At 43.2% G+C, this 21,735-nt stretch overlaps 1 protein-coding gene across 7 annotated transcripts in view; it reads left to right on the top strand.

The window, feature by feature from the left end:
• The first annotated feature begins 1,097 nt into the window (after positions 1-1,097).
• Positions 1,098-21,735, top strand: part of STX8 (syntaxin 8) — a 176,802-nt gene continuing 156,164 nt past the window's right edge. For 5 of the 7 annotated variants that reach the window (XR_012656923.1, XM_075071736.1, XM_075071734.1 and 2 more), the window contains exons 1-4: positions 1,098-1,204; positions 7,819-7,918; positions 15,686-15,780; positions 19,054-19,164. Coding sequence is in view for 6 of the 7 variants with exons in the window: in XM_075071736.1 (XP_074927837.1) it covers positions 1,188-1,204; positions 7,819-7,918; positions 15,686-15,780; positions 19,054-19,164 (323 nt within the window). In the remaining variant the exon portion in view is untranslated. Of the gene's footprint in view, positions 1,205-5,710; positions 5,767-7,818; positions 7,919-15,685; positions 15,781-19,053; positions 19,165-21,735 lie in introns of all 7 variants that reach the window. The other 2 variants (XM_075071735.1, XM_075071739.1) reach the window with 2 other exon arrangements.

Below are 21,735 nucleotides of genomic sequence, written 5' to 3'. Positions count from 1 at the left end.
TTAGTAAATTCAGAAACTGACAATATATACCTAGGAGTTGGGGCAAATGCCTGTTAAATGGCTTCATTACCACCTGAATGGCTCTTTAACAGTTTCAATGTTGTGCTAATAGGGCTGGCAGGCTGGAGGCTTTTTCACTTTTAAGTTACTAGCTCCCCTCGGGAGTGAGAGTCACCAGGCTGCAGCAGCCAGCTGTGGAAGCCTGCAGGATGGGTCAGAACAGGGACACTAAGGGAGTGCCCCAAATTTCCAGGTGCCCTAGGCAGCCTCCTATGCTGCGTATGGTTAAGGACAGCCTGGCTAGATGACAGTGCCCAGTGGGGTTGTTCAGTCTAGCTCTTTCACCATTGCTACAACCAAGAAATATGACTGAGTGAAGCAACAGAAGGAAATCTTAGCAGAGGCAGCCTGTAATGGATTATTAAACTGTATTGCACTATTTGGCTAGTAGATGGCGCCCTGTGTAAAAATACCTGATGTAAAGGCACCTCAGCCATACCTGGCACAGCCTTAAGGGATCTTATGCTGAACACAGCTAGCTGGAGTGGATTAGCGAGTCCTGTCTCAGGCAGCCCAGATCTGGGACAGAAGAATGTGATATCTAACAGCAGGCGCCAGGCCACCTGCCCCTCCGTGTTTCATGACAGTAAAGAAGGAAAGTAGGCTGCAGGCGCCAGTTGGTAAGCCGCCCCCCGCCCCGGGCACGTGGTGTCTATAAGGGGGTGCACATGCTACTCGGTTTAACAGGCACCAGGTAGCTGGAGGCAGAAATGTACAGAAGATTCACAGTGCAGTTGTGTGGCTGCACGGGTATGTCTGATGTGCACCTAACACTGCCCCTTGACTGTGTGACCTGTCCCCTCCACCAGGGGGGTTGTGTGAGCTGCCCTCCCAGGGCAGCCCCCGCGGGGGGGGGTGACTTGCGTCCTCACCCAGTGCAGCCCTCCGGAATGTGTGTGACCTGCTTCTCCCATCCCCCTCGCTACAGGGTGCCTGAGGGGCGGGGCTTGCCTGATGACCCCGCCTCTCGGGCAGGACCCGGATGTAGATCGCCCTCCTCCCCTTCCCTTTATGAGCCTCTGCGCGCGCCGTAGTCAACTGACCTAGCCCGGAAGTGGCCGGAGCTTGGCTCTGAACTCAGAAGCCGCGACCAGTGCCAGACAGAGGGAGAGGGCCCGGGCGCAGCGATGGCTCCGGACCCCTGGTGAGCGGGAGGCGGCGCCCCGTGTGCGACTCCTTCAGCCCCTCCCCCCCTTCCGCGAAGCGGGGCCAAGCCCCCAGCTCAGGGCAGAGACCCCGGGGGGACTGCCTCCCATCCGCCCCCCCCCGCCGACGGGCCCTGCGGGGAGGGCGGGGCCTTACGGGGCAGGACCGGATTTCCCGGGGGGGCTGTCCGCTCTTCCCCTATCTCCCCTCCCAGGCTTGGTGTCCGTGACACTGACCCTGCTCGGCTTTTCAGCCCCCCCACCCCCGCCGCATCTAGCACCCAGGCAGCGCTGTCTGCATGTTCAGGGCGTTATGGACAGAGTGTGGGAGGGAGGGAGGGACGGAGGGTATTATTGCGGGGGCCCCGTTGCAGAGCAAGATCCTCTGCGCTAGGTGCTGTACAAACCCAGAACAAATGGGCCCTTCCTGCCCAAAGAGCTGCCTATCCAAGTCAGGGCTGTTTGCTTAGTGCACGGGGAGCGTATGGCTAATAAGAATTAAGGTCACAGTGAACATTATACCTTTTCACTTAGCTACATTGTGGGCCAGATGTTAGAAAGAACTCATCCTATTGGAGGCTGAACTCGTCTGAAAACTGGGCCTGTAATGTGCTCAAGGAAAATTGAAGTTAGCTGACCCTCCTAACAACCTCTCCCAGGCATTTGGGTCCACTGTGACATTTACTTAATAAATTTGGATCTCTACTGACACTTCAGTTCATAAGCAAAAACTTAGTATAAAATACTGAAACAAATATGTGGTCTTGGCATTGTTCAGTTGACTTGGTTGGATTGGTATCGTGTATATTTCTGTGAGTGGTGAAAGGTTAAAAGCAGATATAAAAATGTTTATAATAAATATATGTAATAGAACTTTGGAAGTTTAAGTACAAATATTGGTTCATAATTTCTATACACCAGTTTCCTCTTTAAACATCTTTACAAAATAATAAAACCACTCAATACCTTGGTGATGGGTGCGTTACAAATACCTACTTCACTGCTGTGTGATAGGTAACTATTATCCTTATTTTACTTTATTACAGGTAAAGCTCACAGCATTTCACTTTGCTTTACTTTCTTATTAGACTATCAGATAATGGTCTCTCTGTATATGCAATTTCTGTTTAAGTTGCTCTCTTTAGGAACTCTGTTTAGTTAAAATCTGTGTATCTAGCTTGTCTTGGTTAATGAAGAATTAAAGGCGGGTACTGTAAATTAATGCAAATCAACATGGCTTTGTGGAAAATAGATCTTGTCAAACTAACTTGATATCTTTTTGAATGAGGTTACAGGTTTGATTGATAAAAGTAATAGACTTATGTAAGGTATTTGGCTAGGAATGGATTAAAAACTGGCTAACTGATAGGTCTCAAAATGTAACTGTAAATGGGGAATAATCAGCAAGTGGATGTGTTTCCAATGGGGTCCCTCAGGGATTGGTTCTTGGCCCTTCTCTAGTTAACATCTTTATCAATGATCTGGAAGGAAACATCAAGTCATCAGTTATAAAGTTTGCAGATGTCACAAATTGTATGAGTGGTAAATAAGGAAAAGTACAGATCACTGATTCAGGACCACCTGCATTCCTTGGTAAACTGGGTGTAGGCAAACAGTATACGCTTTAATACAGCTAAATGTATACACTTAGGCACAAAGAATGCAGGCCATACTTAGAGGTTAGGGACTCAGACCTGGGAAGGAGAGATTCTGAAAAAGATTTGGGAATAGTGATGGATAATCAGCTGAACATGAGCTCCCAATTTGACACTGTAGCCAAACAGAGCTAAAGGAATCCTGGGATATATAAACAAGGGAATCTCAAGTAGGAGTAGAGAAGTTACCTTTCCTCTATATTTGGCACTGGTGCAACCACTGCTGGAGTACTATGTCCAGATGTGTGGCTCACAATTTAGCAAGGATGTTAATAAATTGGAGAGGGTTCAGAAAAGAGCCATGAGAATGATTAAAGCATTAGAAAAACCTGCCTTATAGTGATAGACACAAGGAGCTCAGTCTAGTTAGTTTAACAAAGAGAAAGTTAAGGTGTTGCTTGATTGCAGTCTGTAAATATATCTGTGGGGAACAAATATTTAATAATGGGCTCTTCAGTCTAGCAAAGAAAAGTCTAACATGATCCATTGGCTGGAATTTGAATCTAGACATTTTAAAATAAAGTTTACATTTTTGACAGTGAGTGTAATTAACCATTTGAACAATTTACCAAGGGGTGTGGTGTATTCTCTGTAACTGACCATTTTAAAATGAAGACTAGATGTTTTTCTAAAATATATGCCTTTGGAATTATTTTGGGGAAATTCTATCACCAGTGTAACAAAGGATCTCTCATGATCATAGCCTTGTAATCTGTCTCTTAATGAAAATTAGTAGATTTTTGGCATTTAATATTGTGTGCTTCTTATAATTGTGCTGTAGGGTACATGGTTATAACTTAGTTTATTTTTGCTTTTTTGGCACCCAAATTGCATCTATTTAGTCTTAAACTATTTCTCAGTTACTTTTTATAAACTTAGTGTATTTAGATCAGTATGCAAATATATTGGCATTACTACATTTTATTATTGAACTTCTAGATATAAGAGTACTGTGGTGGGGTTACTGGGCTGCAGCCTGGTCTCACCAACCTGAGTTATCCCTCTCATGCTGTGATGCTGTTGTTAAGCCACACCAAACCTCTAGCAGGTACTGCACTTACACAGACATCCATAGGCAGGGACACACCCAGTTGAGTTACATGAATGATTTGCCAGCCACTCATGAACCAGTAATAGGCTCCAGTCAGTTCCCCCAGCTCTCCAGCCTTGCACCTGAACCGTACCGTCTTGCCCTGGTCAGAAGTTCATTAGTGAGTCCACCCATCCATCAAAGTGGAGAGGACGCACACCAGCCTTTGTAAACTGAGCTGAGATTTCCCAAGCACTTCAGCCAAAACATATTGTTTTAGGTAAAATATAAAACAGATTTATCAAGTACAGAAAGATCGATTTTAAGTGACTATAAGTAACTAATGTAAAGATCAAAGTTGGTTACTTAAGAAGTAAAAATAAATTCACAGTCTGAGTTCTAGAAACTAAACAGGATTTGAATCAACCAGTGTCTCACCTTGACAGATGGTACAAGCAGGTTACAGATTCTCAGATCCGAGGACTCTTTTTTCCAATTTGCGACTATCCTCCCCCATTCAAAGTCTTTGTCCTCCAGATGTTTGTTGAGGTGGGGGTGGGATGGGGAGAGAGGTCCAGTGATGATGTCACTTCTCCTCTTCTATAATTTCTTCCAGCTTGCTGGGAAGATCTATGCTTGTCACACGAGCATCTGCCCCCATTGGTCAAGCAGTCTCCATTGTCTGTCTATGTATTCTTTCTGAGAGGTCTTCTGGGATGGTCTCTGGGAAAGTTGGGTTCCTTGTAATGGGCCATCAGCACGTCTCTCTACTCCTTTGTTGTAACTGGAAGGCTGGTTGTGGGTGTTCCCAACTTCACAATGTATTTCAGTAACACACTCATAGCAAAAGGTCATAACTTCCCATACAATGTTAGCACATACAATCCAAGAGGATATTAATGTTCAACAGCATTAATATTAATTAATCGTCAACAGATCAAGACTTTTAAAATACTTCAAAAGGCATACTTTGTACTAAACATATAAATTATATGACAGTGGGGAAATATGGGGATTCCAGGGTGCCACTCTCAGGTACAGAGTGTCACAGGTGCATCTGTTTGTTTTTTTGTTTGTTTGTTTTTTGTGTTTTTCAAATAAAAGGATTTAAATTGAAACACTTACAATATTTAGTTTATGGAAAAATACAGTTGTTGACATATTATTCAAACAATTCCTTCAGCTTACAGCTCCTTATGCACAAGAAGAAGCCTGTGAAGTTCTACACTATAGAATTTTTATGGCAAAATATTTTATTCTGTTTGTCTTTGTTTCCTGGGGAATCTAGGCAATTGCACAGTAGAGGGTGTCAACTTCTTAGGCAGTAGGATATTGAGAGTGATGGACTCCACCCTTTTCTCCTTTTACATTTAAAATGAATGATAACGCTTGTCACTTATAGCAACTTTTAGCCATTGATCTCAAAACACATTACAAAAGTGAGAAAACATCACTATCCTCAGGTTATAGATGAGGAAACTGAGGCACAGAGTGTAAGTGTGCTGGCCAGTAGAACACAATAAGTGAATGGCAGGGCTCAGGTAGTCCAACATCCTATTCACTGGAGCCAATTTCTGGCCTTCATTGTACCACGAAACTTACTGAAGTCAGTGTGGTTGCAAGGGGCGATGGAGGCCTGAATTTTGCTTACTTTATTTTAAGGTACTTCTGTTTTCTAGCAGCAAAAAGATTTGGTGGAGTGGAAGGATGGTCTTGAGGCTACAGCACAGGACTGTGAGTCTAGTCTTCTCAGTTTTGCCATGAATTTAGCATGTAACTTTGGGCATATTCCTTCAACCTTGTGCTGCTTTATTTCACAGGTTCATAGAATTCAGGGCAGAAGGGACCACTAGATCATCTAGTCACACCAGTTGGGGTATGGTAGGCCATTAAAATTTACCTAGTTTACCCTTGTGTTGAGCCCAATAATTTGCATCCTTATGTATAGTAAGACAAGAGATACTTCATAGATGGGAACAGGGGAGGTTTTGAAGCTAAATTCATGAATGTTTTCATAGTACTCAGAGATCCTTGAATGAAAAGTGCAATACATGTGCAAAGTTTTAATATTAGTGATGGGCAGGAAAGAAATGCTGTAAATTAGGAATTAGACTTTTGAAGTAAATTAGCTAATTATAGCGTTACTTTGGGTGCTTCCCAGCGTGATTAACCTTTTGAGTCCAGGCCGTCCCTCTTTACTTTTTCAACTTATGGCATGGAGCCCCCTTCATTCCATTATGTGATAATTACCACACCTAAGATGAATCTTAGCTTGTAGGAATGAGGATACATATGTAAAAATTCTTAATGATCCGCTTCTCTCTGGGACCATCCATAATCTTTTTTTTTAAATAGCCCTGACTCAGTGTATTGCTGTGTTTTTCTCTTTGCTCTTCTGATTTAACGTTAATTGGCGTGACTCACGGTAATAACTAACTTAGCTCATTAGCACTGTGTCATGGCAGGAATCGGTGGCTCGTACCATAAAGCTACTGCTTGGTGGGTAATTTACTTTGCATTATATTTCTATAACTGTATCTTTGGGCTGTTTATCTGCCTCAACAATGCAAACCAGGACTGCAAATATCAAACAAAATAACTAGCTGGTGGCTATCATTGACTTTCTTCTGTGTCAGCACTAGGTGTCATTAATGATTGGAGAAAGCGTGAAGGCTTTCTGCCCTCAGTGAAACCAGGGTGTCCTCAAAGTTCTGCAGTGGGAGCCCCCCCTTGTTTTTTTAGAAGTCTCCAAGGGTATGTCCTCACTGCAGCTGGGATTGTGCTTCACTGTGTGGGTAGACAAATACATGCTATTGTGCTAAAGCCAAGCGGCTGTGGCAGAACAGGCAGTAGCTAGGGCAAGCCACTCAAATATGTACACAGGTGGTTGAGTGGTGTTGTACTTGTATGGCTAGCCTGAGCCGCTGCAGCCCCAGTACTAATTTTAGTGCACTAGCTGGAGCAGAGCTAGCATGGGTCTGTCTGCCAGGCATGGGAAACACACTCCCAGCCATAGGCGCTGACTCTGTGGATGCTCTGAAGCTCAAGCACCCATGGAAAATAATAGGGGGTCCACAGCACCCACCAGACACAGTGATTCCAGTCCTGGGGCTAGCCGCTGATCAGCTGTTCTGCGGGCCCCAGAGCTGGCTGCTGATCAGCTGTTTGGCTTGCGGGAGATGGAGAGGAGTGAGTGGTAGGCTCGCGGGAGGGGCCTTGGGAAGAGGCAGAGTGGGGGAGGGGGCGGAGCAGGGGTGGGAAGAGGCAGAATGAGGGTCTGGACTTGTGGGAGTGGGAGGAGCAGGGACAAGGCCTCAGGGCGAAACAGGGGAGGAGCACCAAAAAGGGGTGGGAGCGGGGGAAGTGATTGCCTGTGCCTGCGCCTGTAGTGTTAGACTTATCCTTAGAAAACATTGACGCTGTATAAGATGCACCTTCTTGATCCATGGCTCACCCAGTGCTTGCACCTATTCTCGCTCTCTAAAATTTCCATGTGAATGAAAGAGGCTTCAGTCTGCTTTGTTTTATGTAAATTAAGTGTAGGCCTTATTCTCCTCACAAGCTCCCATTGTGGCCCTTGGCTGAACAAAGTTTTCATGTCCCAGTGATTAGCCAACCTCAAATTACTGAGTCTGTATAGCACAGCATCCTGACATTGTTCATTTCCCTTGCTGGGACTTCAACATTCACTGATTCAGTGCTTTCATATAATCACTGTGATGGGTGCATTAGAAATCCCTGGGGAGACAGGTGTTCAATGTCACTGCATTATGCTGTTTACTTTTAGTAATTTGATGAACTAACTTTCTGAGGCTTGTGGCAGACTCTCCAGACACTTGATTAACAGAGGAGAGACTAAAACTAAGATCCTTGGCACAGAGATGACTGGGAGAAGTTTCTTAACTGTCTGAAATCTTTTTGTTTATAGGTTGTCTATGTACGATTCCACTTGTCACATTGCACAAGAGATTGCTGAAAAAATCCAGGAACGTAATCGATGTCAAAGAAATGGGGAAAATTCAACGAAGGTACCATATCTTCAGGAAAGATCTAACGTTTGTAAACATCTCTCTTAACTTAAGTTTTGTATTTAAATATAACAAACTCTAATACAATGGTAAAGTTGAGAAACACATTCAGGAAACTCCAAATTTAGGTTTCTGTGATGGATCCTCCATTTCTTGTTGTCTTCAAATCAAGACTGGATATCTTTCTGAAAGAGATGTTTTAATGAAACTCACATTATTTGACTTAATGCTGGGATAACTAGGTGAAAATCTCTTGCCTGTGTTATACAGGAGATTGGACTAGAGCTAATGGTCCCTTCTGACTTTAAAATCTATTAATCTAATGCAACATTTCATGCCCTGTGTGGTTTTTTTATGCTACGTTGTTAACGTACGGTACGTTTACTAAGGTTTACATAAGGAAAACAGGAACAAAGCTTTTGAATAAACTAACTTTTTGAATGTTGTGAAATTCTATGCCTGACTTCTCAAACTTCAGCCTTTTGGTAAATGCTAGTTTTCTTGCATTTAATGCCCGTGATTGATTTTACAAAAGTAAGAACTGAGAAGTTCTTAGTGGTTCATATCCAATATTTCGAACTGCTCTAGGTTGTCAGTCAAGAGATCTACTACATATTAAGACACCCCCACCCCTTCTGGTTAAGGGTACCAGAAATACTGAATAGCACACATAATAATGCACTTGCCAGCTTCCTGAATTTGAAGTATAGAGCAGATTTTCAGGCTTGAGTTGTTTCTTACTCATTTGGGGCTATAAACAGCCAAATATGACATTTCTAGATTCAGTCATTTTTGAGTTTTGCAAGTCCAAAAATATCAGAAGAGCAGAGTTTGAAATTTTTGACGTAAATGAGAAGGAGACTTCAGTGCTTAACCTGTTACTGTTTGATTCTCCACTTTTGTATTAATTCAGGAGGAAAATCTTAGGCTACTCTCTTTGGAGTTAAACTTGAAATCATAGGCCCGATCCTGCAAAGACACATGCACATTCCTAGCTTTACGTACTTTGACTTCCCCCTTGACTGTGTAAAATTGAGCATGTGCATAAATCTTTACAGAATTGGGCCTTATATTGTTAATGTATTTTGCATGGGTGAAAAATAGTGACTTGGCTATTCTGGAGACTGTTTATCCCCTGTCTCCACAACAGGTCCGGAACTGTGGTGTAAACCTGCCTGCAAATGTCTTATCTGGGATTTGAGCTGCCTCCTCTCATGAGAGACTAGATTAGCCTGTATGCTTGTCCTGACCGTGGCACCTCTGCAAAGACTGTCAGCAGGGTTGTTAGTTGTCCTGGTGTATTTGTCAAGGATGCTTGTGCAGAAACTGACTCCATCAACTCATTTTTTTTTGGCCTTCTCATAATCATCAGAAAGCAACAACATCTGGTCACTATTTTACTGGGCTAGATTCAGACCACTGGCCTAGGCTTGGTTTAAACTGAAAAGTTACATTGGCTTAGCTATGTCCATCAGACGTGTGAAAAAACTGCATCCCAACCAAGTTAGCTATGCTGATAAAACTCTCAGGCCAGGTCTGCACTCCACCCCTTCCCCTAAGGCCCCACCCCTGCCCCACCTCTTTCCGCCTCCTGCTCACTCTTCCCCCACCCTCACTCACTCTCACCAGGCTGCGGCGGGCAGGAGGGGGCACGGGGTGTGGGCTCTGGGAGGGAGTTTGGTTGTGGGACGGGATGTGGGCTCTGGGAGGGAGTTTGGGTGGGGGGTGCAGGCTCCGACCAGGTAGTGCTTACCTTGGATGGCTCCTGAAAGCAACTGGCACATCCCTCTGGCAGTGGCTCCTAGGCGGGGGGGAGGGGAGGCAAAGGCAGCTCCCATTGACTGCACTTCCTGGCTAATGGGAGCTGCAGAGTTGGTGCTCGGGGTAGGGGTAGCGTGCGCAGACACCCCCTCATCCTGGGGGGGCCTCAGGGACGTGCCAGCCACTTCCAGGTACTGGTGTGGAGCCAGGGCAGGTAGGGAGCCTGCCTTAGCCCTGCTGCGCTGCCGGACTTTTAGCACTTAAAATCTCCCAGTATGGCTTCAGTAGCCTCTGGGAGATAGAGGGAGGGGGAGGAGTTAATCAGTGGGGCCTGCAATTCCCCTGGAATACTCTCAGGAGCCCGCAGGAGTCTGCGGAGCCCAATTTGAGAGAAGCTGGTATAGACTGTCACAATTGACCTAACTCCCTGTGTATATATAGTGCTGTGTTGACGGGAGAGCTTCTCTTGACATAGCTACTGCCTCTTGGGAGGTGGATTAACCATGCTGACAAGAGGAGTGTCTTTGCTTAAGCACTACAGTGGTGCAGTTACATTGGTGCACCTGTGCCGATGCAATGTTTTAAGTGTAGACCTGCCCTCAGTATTGACGTAGCTACGTCGATGGAAGAAAGCTACGTTAACAGACGCAAATGTTATTCCGGGAGGTAGTGGTTCTACATGGACAGAAGAACTCCTCTTGTCAGTGTAGGCTGTGTCTGCACTTCAGACCTGTGCTGGTATCATCTCCGTAGTGTAGATGTATCCCTAGAGATGAATGGCTTTGCATCCCATCAGTAATATCCCGAGTCATCCACTCCGCACACTATACTGTAAGTTCTGAGCAATCAGATGTGTACTGTGGCTATTGCAACAGTTGTTTGTACACTCTGAATATGTACTATGTGAAAATTACTGTTATCTGTCCGAGCATATAGCCTGCAGTGTGTCACTTTGATTAGACAATGAATTTAGATTAGCTTTAGTTTTTTAAAATGAAAAATAACAAAATGAATTGTTGTGTTCTGATGCTCCCTTACTAAGCATGTGGGCTTCAGACTCGAAGGAGCTAGAAGTGGGGTATGGAGCATCAGTAGTTAAAGCAAAAGGGCATGTGGTAGAAGAGCAATAGTCTAAATGTGAATTTTGTACGTGATTTGTATGGCAGTGGGCTTCCAAAGCCTGTAGGCAGCTCTTTATAATCTGGCTTTGGAGTAATACAGTAGATTGTCCCTTGGAGTGTCCTGGAAATGGAATGTTAGTGCTTTATAGAAATAAGAGACTTTTACCAAAATAGGTGCTTTTTACAATGTTCTTTTATAATTTGAAAGCAGAAGAATGGCCATGCTGGTCAGACCAATGGTCCATCTAGCCCAGTATCCTGTCTTCTGACAGTGGCAAATATCAGGCGCCCCAGAGGGAGCGAACAGAACAGGTAATCATCAGGTGACCCATCCCCTGTCACCCATTCCCAAAGAACAGTCACGTGGCCTCCTGGCTGAATGGGGGATGGGGAGAAACAAGCCCCAAACAAAAATCTCTCCTGAAATAAGAACAAAAAAGAATCTTAGGCTGCGGCTACACTACATCTTAAATAATATAATTTATGTTGCTCTGGGGTGTGACTAAGCCACCCCACTGAGCAGTGTAAGTTACGCTGACCTGAGCACTGATGTGGACAGCGCTATGTCCACAGGAGAGCTCTCTCGTTCTCTGCCACTCGCTAGGGGTGAATTAACTGAGGGCTTGGCTACATTGGCACTTTACAGCGCTGCAACTTTTGCGCTCAGGGGTGTGAAAAAACACCCCCCTGAGCACTGCAAGATGCAGCGCTGTAAAGTGTCAGTGTAATCAGGGTGGCAGCGCTGGGAGCGCGGCTCCCAGCGCTGCACGCTACACCCATAAGGGATGTGGTTTCTCTCTCCCAGCGCTGCGGCTCTGACTACACTCACACTTCAAAGCGCTGCCGCGGCAGCGCTCTGAAATTTCTAATGTAGCCATACCCTAAGTTGACAGAAGAGCTCTCTCCCGTTGACTTAGGCTCTCTCTGAATTGGTACAGCTGTGCCGCTGTAAGCTCTCTAGTGTAAGCTGCTGAAAAACTATCAGTCACTGCAGGCGCATTCCCCTGGGGCCAGTGCAGCATTGTGCCTGCAATCTGTCCTGCAGTGCTTTGGCTTCCACCACTTCCCAGTCTTCACAACTTCGCTGTTCTTCACCTTCATTTCCATAAACTCTTGGCAATCTTGTCCCAGTTCTACTTGAAAGTGGGTCTGGACTGTGACACGTTCCCAAGCCCAAGCAACTAACAGGATAATGTCGAAACAATCCTTGGTGAGTTTTTATGCAGCTTTTTCCTATATGAGTTATTACAATAAATATACCCCTAAGACATGTCAAAACCCCATCTCAGCTGTCACTCATGAGGGACAGACCTCATTTTAGATACTAATTTATCCCCTTAGCCTGGTGCTCTCATTGAATTGTTTCTCAGTCAATATTAATAACTGTAATGAAATGAATCCTATTTAGTGTTTTCTGTTGTCTCTCTCTCCCTTGTTAGTCATTAGCCTGGTTCACATTGGGCGGAGAAGTTCATTAGCTCTGTCGCATCCTTGTGCATTTAGTTTCCATAGTTTTGCACAGTTACTCTTTTCTAGCAACAGTGCTAACTGAATTGTGCTAGAGATTTCTTCCTAGATCCATCTTAACTTTGTTTTAAACAAGATTGTAGAATTTCTATCTCTGTCCCTTAGGGAAACTACCAGAACCGGGCTAGTTACAACTGTGTTGCAAGGTAGCATGGTTTTTAAATCCAGTATGGACAGTATTATTTTGATCACGTTTAAGCCTTGGTAGATCAAGTTGTCTTAACTGCAAACAGAGCAAAAGAGCTACATGTATGCCTCGGATTGAACTGAAAACTAGGCCCCAGTTTATTCAAGTATTTGGAATCACAATTGCCATTAACTGTTCCCTTTGTAGTCAGTTTCAGCAAAGAGGTTCTCAGTTTCTTAATTTGGGAAGGTACTTCAGCATGTGCCTAACGCTAAGCGTGTGCTTTGTCCCATTGAAGTCAGTAAGATTATTCTCACGTTTAGGATTATTCATGTGCTTAAGCATCTTCCTGAATCCTGGCCTAAATGAAGTAGGGAGATTGATTTTGGCCTCTACCCCTAGTGGTTGTTCTCTAGGTCAGTGGGTCTCAACCCACTGACTATTGTGGGCTGCATATGAAGCTCTCTATGTTCATATGGGCTGCATCCACACAATAGATCTACTACCTGTGTGGCCCTGAGGATGTCAGATGGGCTGCCGCAGCTGTGTGCTGATTGGGCCGTGGGTCAAGAACCACCGCTCTAGGTCCTGGCTGAGGTATATTATTTGCTAGAGACCAAGGCATGATGGAGAGGGAGGCATGAGTATGAAGTTCAGAGTGCTATCTGCTCTTGTAGCTGTTCTGAACATAGTCTGGCAGGACTCTCAAATATAACCAAGCAACTACAAAACATAAATTTGCTATAATGATCTTGTCTCCAAATTGCAGAAGTATTTAAACTGTGCAGCCACATTCACTCCCGAAATGCAGGCAAAGCAAAACCTTACTTGTTTAGTTCATCAGTATTTATACAGGCCAAAGTTCTCTGACTTGCATCATCTCATTCACGGTGATGTCGGGCTTAAAAGAGAGAGAGGAAAAAAAAAAGGCAGGGGGGCTACATCAGTGTTGTCTAATGGCTATCTTGTATTGTAAGCTTTGTAGCCTATGTATTATGAAAACATTACGCAGTCGGTTAAAATGATTCTGTGAAGGAATTTTTCCATGTTTTGTGTTTTAATGGAGTAAAAGGAATTTGCTCTCAGAACAGTTAAAGACAAGTATTGGCAGTGTTTGATTCTGCTATAAACAAACTTCCAGCAATGAAATATTTGTTATGATAACAAGAACTCACATTGAGAAACACATGGCTGATCACTCATACTTGCTGTGCCTAGTAAATGTTTTAATAGAGATGACTTTGTATGGGCTTTGCCTGATAGGGGAGTTGTCAACAAGATCCTGGTTTTTATGGTGTTTTGCCCCCAGTGTGACTAAGAAACCAAAAATGCTGTGTTTATAACTGAATAAAAATGGAGTATAAAAGCTAAAGTTACAAAAGGCTGTAGGGTGAGGCTTTCATAAATGCTCAAGCATTGTTTAACTCTGTTGACTTCAGCCTGACTAATCAAACTTCCATTGCTTTCAGTGGGAGCCAAGTGAGGCCCACATGGAATCTTACCTTGTGGGGCTTTTTAGCAGGGGTGGGGGGTAAATCCCTCTTGATGGATGGTGTTGATGAATAACCTTGCATTATACTGACATGTAATTCTTCTCGGTTCCTGTACTCTGGATAGTTAGGCTGGATAAGGCTAATGCAGCATTTCCCAGAGAGGAAAGTGCAGGAAATGTATCCATGATAATGAGAAGGCTTTTCACAACACCTGGCAGGGTTGTGGGGGCTTGCAATTGTGTTTTTTGTCCTGAGGGGTCGCTCAGCTTTGAAAAATGGGCAAAATGTTGCTTAAATGACTGCCTGGCTGTTTTTCAGTGGCACAATTATTATGCAAATCTCTGAACTGGCTAATCCCATGCTCACAGCAGATATGGCTGCCTCAACATTTGACCCACTCTGCCATCTTCATACCTGGTAGGGGTACAAGCCTCATAGAGGTTTCAGGCTTCTGAGTTAAATTTTCAGTGAGGCACTTCTGAAAACTCCACCAATCACCTCCTTGCTGATATCTAGTACACTGCATTACAAGAATTACCAGTGTTGGGGAAGTGGAGGTTGGACACCTAACTTCCTCTTTTGTCTGACAAAATGCCTCTGTCTTCCTCAGGGGGAGCAGACCGTCATTCTGGGGCTATCAAGAACACTGGAGAAACTGATGTGGCCTAGTTTGCTGTGAAAGGGGAATTCAGAGGGAAGTGTCCATTTGAGTGTAGGCATGAGGGGAAAAGCAACCTGTCCTGCTCCCTGTTTACTTCATATTGCATGTATCCCAGCCTTACTTCTGCTTTCTCTTTGAGTGATCGCCCATCGTACAGACATTGCCTTGCATACAAGAGGCACCTTCAAGTGCATGCAAACCTGTAACTTGGGCGATTACTAACTTCGTTTCAATTATGTGCACTTTTCCTATAGTTAACAGAACCAAAGGAATAATATTCAGGGCAAGCAGAGGAAAAATGTAGACTTTTCTACAGAATAAAGGTAAACAAGGTGAGAGAATGCCTAGGTAGCCAGAATATTACAGTGCTGTTATTAGTTTGCCTGGAAGAGAATACTTTTTTTTACTATGTTTACTGTAGAAAAAGATAAATCTAAGAATCTCATGCAAGCAACAGGAATACAAATTATTACAGTCAATAGTCCGGAGAGGCCAGGAGTCGAGGATGAGCAAAGAGGGTAAACAAGTGTCTGGTGCTAACACTAAATAGAAATTAAATTACAGGTCTGGAAGTTATAAGAGAACGAGTGGAAGGAATCTCTGAACCTCTGACAGTAACCTTCACTAAAACACAGGAGCCAGGAGATCTCTGCCTACAGAAAAAGGCAGCATCCATATTTCCCTTAAGAAGTAGAATAAAGAACCAGGAAATTAACTGGACAACAGCAAAATATGGGCAAAATGTTCCAGCACATAGGGGACTTAATTTGTGAGGATTTGAAAGAAAGATCTCATAATTAGCATGAGTACATTTAAAAAACTTTCAAAACCAATGTTAACATCTAATTGTTTTATAAAAAAATCCCAAACAGCACCACTTGTTTACAGCTGAGCTTCTGTGTTTTAAGCGCAGGCTTTTCTCGATGTCAGATGGAATCCTGCCGTGTGGTGTACAGTGGGGTTTGTGGGGTTCTGGATTGGATCATTTGAATATGGATGTTTGTATGGCTACGCTGTAATCTGGTTTAAAAAAAACAAAAAACCCCCCAACAACTTTTTCTCTTTTTTTTCCTTCAGCTTAATGTGACAATCCGATCATTGTTGCAGAATCTCAAGGTAAAGATCGACCAGCTGAAGGACTTACTGCTTCGAGCTATATCAACACGTCAGATGTATCCATATAAACAGTATCTCGCTGTTCTTTCTGGTGTCGTAGGAGTGGGTGGAAAAACAGGCTATTTTGAGAAGGAAACTGCAGTTAGCCACCTCCCTTCGCTCAGTTCCAGGAGGCCCCAATTACTAAAATGTTGCCTGCAATTTTGATTTCTGTTTCAGGGACCTTGCATTCATTTTTTAATGTTGTAGTGACTGTGCTGGAACGTCTCCAGTGAGTGACAGACTGTAACACGGGCAGCTCTGATGTTCTTTGTTTGAGACATAATTGGCCTGTGTATTTTCTTAGGCTCCTCGCAATTCAATTTAAAAAGAAATTGCAGGTTCCTGTCCTCGCGGTGCTATCCCACAGCCATGTATGAAACCAGTGTCCAAATTTGGAGCTCCTCCCACACCCTGGTATGGTGGGAAGTAAGACTGCTGTGCAGTGGGCATGGCTGTCTCCAGGGGAGCTCAGCAGAATTCTGGTCAAGTACAGCGTTGTTAATGTGCAGGAAATGTTTCTCTGCCCTTCTGGATGGAAGAGTTGGATAGTCCTAGAAGACATACTAGGAATGTGTGAATGAGGAAGAAGTTACCTGTGCTCTGGATTTGTCCTGACCTAGTCTCTCCTGCACACAGCTGGAAAAGCCATCTGTAAGAGGGGCAAGTAGATAGCAGCTTAGTAGCATTCATATAGGTCTGAAAGTCTCCTGTACCAGTACAGGTGACCCAAAATAGAGACATCTAGCCAAATTCATCCCAGTGTGATTCCACTCTAATGGGATACAGTAGGGTGAATTGGCTCTGTCTTTATATAGTGGGTCACTTGCTTAGTTCCGTTAAACTGCTGCAACCAATTATATGTTCTGGCCTGAATTTTCAAAAACGAGTAGCGATTTTCAGTGCCCAATTTGAGACATCTTCAGTGGCCTCATGTTCAGAAAGTGCTGAACACAAAGGGTATGTCTACACTACCCGCCGGATCAGCGGGCAGCGATTGATCCAGCGGGGATCAATTTATCACCTCTAGTCTAGTCTAGACGCGATAAATCGACCCCCGTGCGCTCTGCCGTCGACTCCTGTACTCCAGCTCTGTGTGAGGCCAAGGCAGAGTCGACGGGGAAGCAGCAGGAGTCGACTCGCCGCAGTGAAGACACCACGGTAAGTTGATCTAAGCACGTCGACTTCAGCTACGTTATTCACGTAGCTGAAGTTGCATTTAGATCGATTTCCCCCCCCCCCCCCCCAGTGTAGACCAGGACCAAGAATCTGAAAACCAGACCCGTTCAAGGTGCCTCAGAGTGAGCACCCAGAATCACTAGTCATTTTTGAAGATTTAGGCCCCTTTGTTTAATTAGGATTTTTATTTCTTGCTCTTGCTGGGAATTAGTGCATCCCAGCTGGTGACACTCTGCCCTACAAGGGAAGGTTTCGGGTTTTTGAATTATTATTTATATTGTCATGGTGCCTCGGAGTTCTAGTTGAGGACTTGGGATCCCATTGTGCGAGGTGCTGTGTGAACACAGAGCACAAAGACTGTGGCTGCCCCAAAGAGCTACTGCAATCAAAGTACAAAACAGACCACAACAAATGTGCTCATCTGTCGCAGGATGAGATACAAGTATCGACCCCAGAAGAAAGATTTAAAATTGACAAATACCTTTAAACTTTCTGGAACATTCTCTTAACATCGTACAAAAGTCTAGGACATTTTGGAGTCCTACTGAGCTCTTTGCTGCAATGTCGGTGAGATTCACAGGTTGATAGTGCATTGTGTTAATATGTTTTATATTTGTTACATTTACACGTCATTGACTTCTCCTTGCTCTTCAGTTGGCGGGGTGAGGGGTGAGGATATTAGTGCCAGATTGTCCTTCTGCACATTTTTTTTCCTTTTTGTACCTCTACGGTGTCCTCTGAGTCTCTATCATGTCTCCTCTCTAACTCACATGTGCCTGTGGAGGTATATCCAGTGGCCATTTGAAGGCCTCTTACTTGCAAGCGGCCTTATGGTAACATTGAAAGTAAGCCTTTGGTGTGTTGAACCCTTGTATCCACGTTTGGATTGGGGGCGGAGGGTTGGAAATGGTTGTTTAGCCACAACAAGCCAGTAGCTTTCATTGTAATGATGAACTTTGAGCATGTTGCACTGCAGGGTACAGTTATACTTTCATTTGAGAATATTACCTTGGAACAGATAAATGGCAGTGCTATGTAAGGGAGCAAACATAAGTTATTGTGGCTATGCACCTGCTCAGATTACAACTCAAGGAAGAGAGGTAATCACTTTTAAAATGGGCATCACTGAGTTTATTAAAAATAATAAAAATCGAACAAGGCAGCACTCCAAGAACTCTAGTCATTCAGTGGCTGAGTGAATTGGGTCGTTTTCTTCAAAAGCAGCAAGCCCTACTTCAGTTGCTACTGGGGAGTGCTAGTGAGATAACACTGCAAATGGAAATAAATTCTTTAAATGACCTCTTGGTAACTTGTTGACCACTTAGTGAGCTGGGCGAGGGCTTCTCACCTGGTCTGTATCGTCACCCAGCAAAATAGTTAACATAGGAAGAGCCATGCTGAATCCAACAGAGCTATCCAGTGTGCTGGTGGTGATTTTGCAGTAGCACTTAAAATGTGCTGTATACTAGACAGACATACAGGAAGACTCAGTCTTTGTCCTGTCAAGCTTCCAGTCTACGTGTCTTGCCATCATATGCTAACAAAATTCTCGAAAAAATAATTTGCTTAGTGATTGTTAAAGACAACTAATAAGCATGATGCCTGAGAATGCTAATATGGGTTTTTCTGAAGTTCACTGCTCTTAATTATTATGTTAATTCAATGCAAAAAAAAAAATTCTTCCCAAATCTCCTCATCAGTTTGTTTTCTGGATCACATTCTCAAGACAAATAAGGATTTCTTCTTTCTTTAAGGTGTTGTAAATCACAGAAACAGGGTTCTGCTAGACATCTTTCAGTGAAGGGTAGAAGTGTCCTCATGTTGGGTATTAGAGTTCAAGGTTTGAAGAAAATGCTCTAATAATTTATGCCCTTTGTCTTAAGAGCTATGCAGCCTGAATCCCTGCTGAATGAATAATGTTATAAATCTTTGTCAAGGGCTTTTAGGGTTATGTCTACTTTACCCTATTGCTCTCTGAAAATTCTCATTTCCTGACTGGCTTTGATATTGCAGTAATAGGTGACTTCTGAGAATGACGCTTTTAACACTGGAAATACAAGTTTTAAATATGCTTTTATTTCTGTGACTGGCCCTTAACCATATGCCCCTAGAACGCAATTGGAGGGAGACAGAAGGCAAAACTTAGTGGATGACCTTCTCACGCGGCAGAGACAACTTGAAGCATCCTATAAGAATGATGGCACAGAATCAGATGTGATAAGGTACGATATTGCAATTTTAAAGGAGCAGTGTGACGGTATATGTTTTGAACGTGTCTCTAAAGACAGCACTCTAAATGCTTCTCTTGATTACATTTTTATTTACATGTAGAAAACTTCATATCTAAAGAAATAAAACTGAAAACGTGCCTTTATTATCTACATGGCTACAACTAGACTGCATACGTTTATTATCTTGTATCAGTTTAATAGTTAGGACCTTGGTGTTTGGGGAGGACAGACACAAGCTATTCTTCGAGATTTTGTAGTCTTAATTCACTTAGCTGTCTGACAGTGAGGCAGCAAGGGAGAAGTTACTAGCACAATCACCTGGCTTGGTTGGAGGCTTTATTATGTCCTCAGGTGGAGAGGTTGTGTTTTTTACAGTGAGAGGTCTGGGGCCAGGTAGTTAATCCTTGGCACTTGACAATAGTATTAGTGGTTAGGAGTACCTGGTAAGGGCCCTTCCCATCAAGATTCTATCACAGTCTGTCTTTGATGGCCCTTGAAATAGACCCAGTCTCCTGGCTGGAGGTTGTGAAAAGGCTCTTGGGTAGTGCTTTGACCTGTGTATAAAAAGACCTACCGCATTTCGTTAGTGTCTGACAATAATTAAGCATTGTTTTATTCATTAAATGAATGTCCATCTGAGCCAGGGCCAGTGGGGTGCAGCCGGTAGTTGCATTGGGTGCCCTATTAGTATTTCAGGGGGGCTGAGTCCAGTCTTTTGATTGGGAGTGCCCCTCGTATTTATCAGTGCTAATGGGAGGGCATCTGGCCACTTTAAGTTAGTCTCGGCACCAGGTATGCCAAATCGTGGCACAAAGTTCTTAAGCAAAATTTTACAACAGTGTTTTGGCATCTGCCTTTTTACAGGGAAAAGCCTCAACCCAATTTGAAAATACATGAACTGAAACTAACACATACTCATAATTACAGCATTCAGACATTTGAGTAAAATTGATCTGAATATTTACAGAAGGTCTCCAAGGTGGGGGACGCGCTGCCTGCCTAACTTTAACAGCTTTACCAACATCGTGCTGCTGGCAGATTACACACTGTTGGCAATATTGCTTGAAATATATATATTTTACAAATACCATTGTTGGTTGCAGGCAAAACTAAGGAATTACTCCCCATGTTTTCATGTATTTATTTTATAGGCTGGTCATGTTTTAAAGGCTTCTATTTTTATCATTTAGGTGATTTGCATTAACACAAACATTCTTGGCTTGCTTTTGGATTCAAAGTTACCAGCCGCCTAGAGACTCTGTCTCAGAAGAACACAATTAACTTCTAACTTAAAACTGAAAACACAACCCAATTTGGGTCCCCTATGGCAAAGTGACTGTTAATTACACAGAGCCACCTTTAGGCTTAGTGTGGGGTACTGACTACAGCTTCTATCTGCTATTTGTTTCCAAAACAGATTGAAAATCCTTCCCCGTTATCCTGGCTTTGACTGTCCTGCTGCAGCCACAACTTTGGTCTTTATTTAAAACAATTTTAAATCTTATGAAGCATTGTTACCTTAAGGGTTAAATGCTAAATACCAAAATTAAACAACACTAGTTTATTTTGTCTGGCAAAGTTATTTTTCGGTTTTACAACCTTAAAACAATACCAATTTATCTTAAACTTTTAAAACAAAGATTATACACACCAGGAGTGTGTTTTTAGCAAATTTGACTAACTTGTTCATAGTTACATAATTCCACTTAAATAACCTCTTGCCTGGATTATTTATAGACGTTCCCAAAGGAATGGCCGCAAAGAAACCAAGAATTTTCTTTTCATAACACCTTTTTTAACATTTATACTAAGTCTCACTGCTTAATTTCCTCCAGTAACTACAGATTTAACTTTCACTCTTTCTTTCAACTTCCTCAAACTGTGGTTGCCTGCTTGTCTGGGCCCAATCCTTTTTTCCTTGTTTCATTATTTCTTTTTATGGGCACAGGCATTGGCTCACTACCGATTTAGCAAGGAGGGTGGGCTTTTTGACTATCCCCCCCTTTTATTTATTTATACACACCTATTTACATGCACATGCATTTATTTTTTACATCTAGGTGCATTTTATTTAACAATAACCTTAATTCTTTATGTCCGTGTCATAAACAGATAGCTAAGGGTTAATGGTTCTTTTACCTGTAAAGGGTTAACAAAGGGAACCAAACACCTGACCAGAGGACCAATCAGGAAACCGGATTTTTCAAAGCTCAGGGAGGGAATGTTTGTGGGCTGTGTCTTTGTCGTCTCTCGGCTATGAGAGCATCGTTTCTCTTCAGGTTGTCTAAGTCTGTTGTTCGAGTTAAGGTACAAAAGTAAAACATTTGTATTTATTGTTTGTATTTACATGTGTGTAGTAGGTTGCGTGGAATGTTTAAATTGTGGATTTCCTTTTTTGAATAAGTTGTTTGTCATTTTCTTTGAACAATTATCCTGTATTGCAACGCGTATACAAACTATTCGGGTTCTTTCTTTTTATTAGCTTTCTTTTAAGAGCCTGTTGAGTTCTCTGGGAGGCAGAAGGAAGGGAATTCTCTTGTGTTAGAATCTCTCGTTCCTTTT

This window comes from Chelonoidis abingdonii, chromosome 13 (assembly GCF_003597395.2).
Source record: "Chelonoidis abingdonii isolate Lonesome George chromosome 13, CheloAbing_2.0, whole genome shotgun sequence".
In the NCBI taxonomy this organism is placed as follows: domain Eukaryota; kingdom Metazoa; phylum Chordata; order Testudines; family Testudinidae; genus Chelonoidis; species Chelonoidis abingdonii.
The sequence above is the reverse complement of the archived record's forward strand: the minus strand, read 5'-3'. Positions and strand labels throughout refer to the sequence as shown.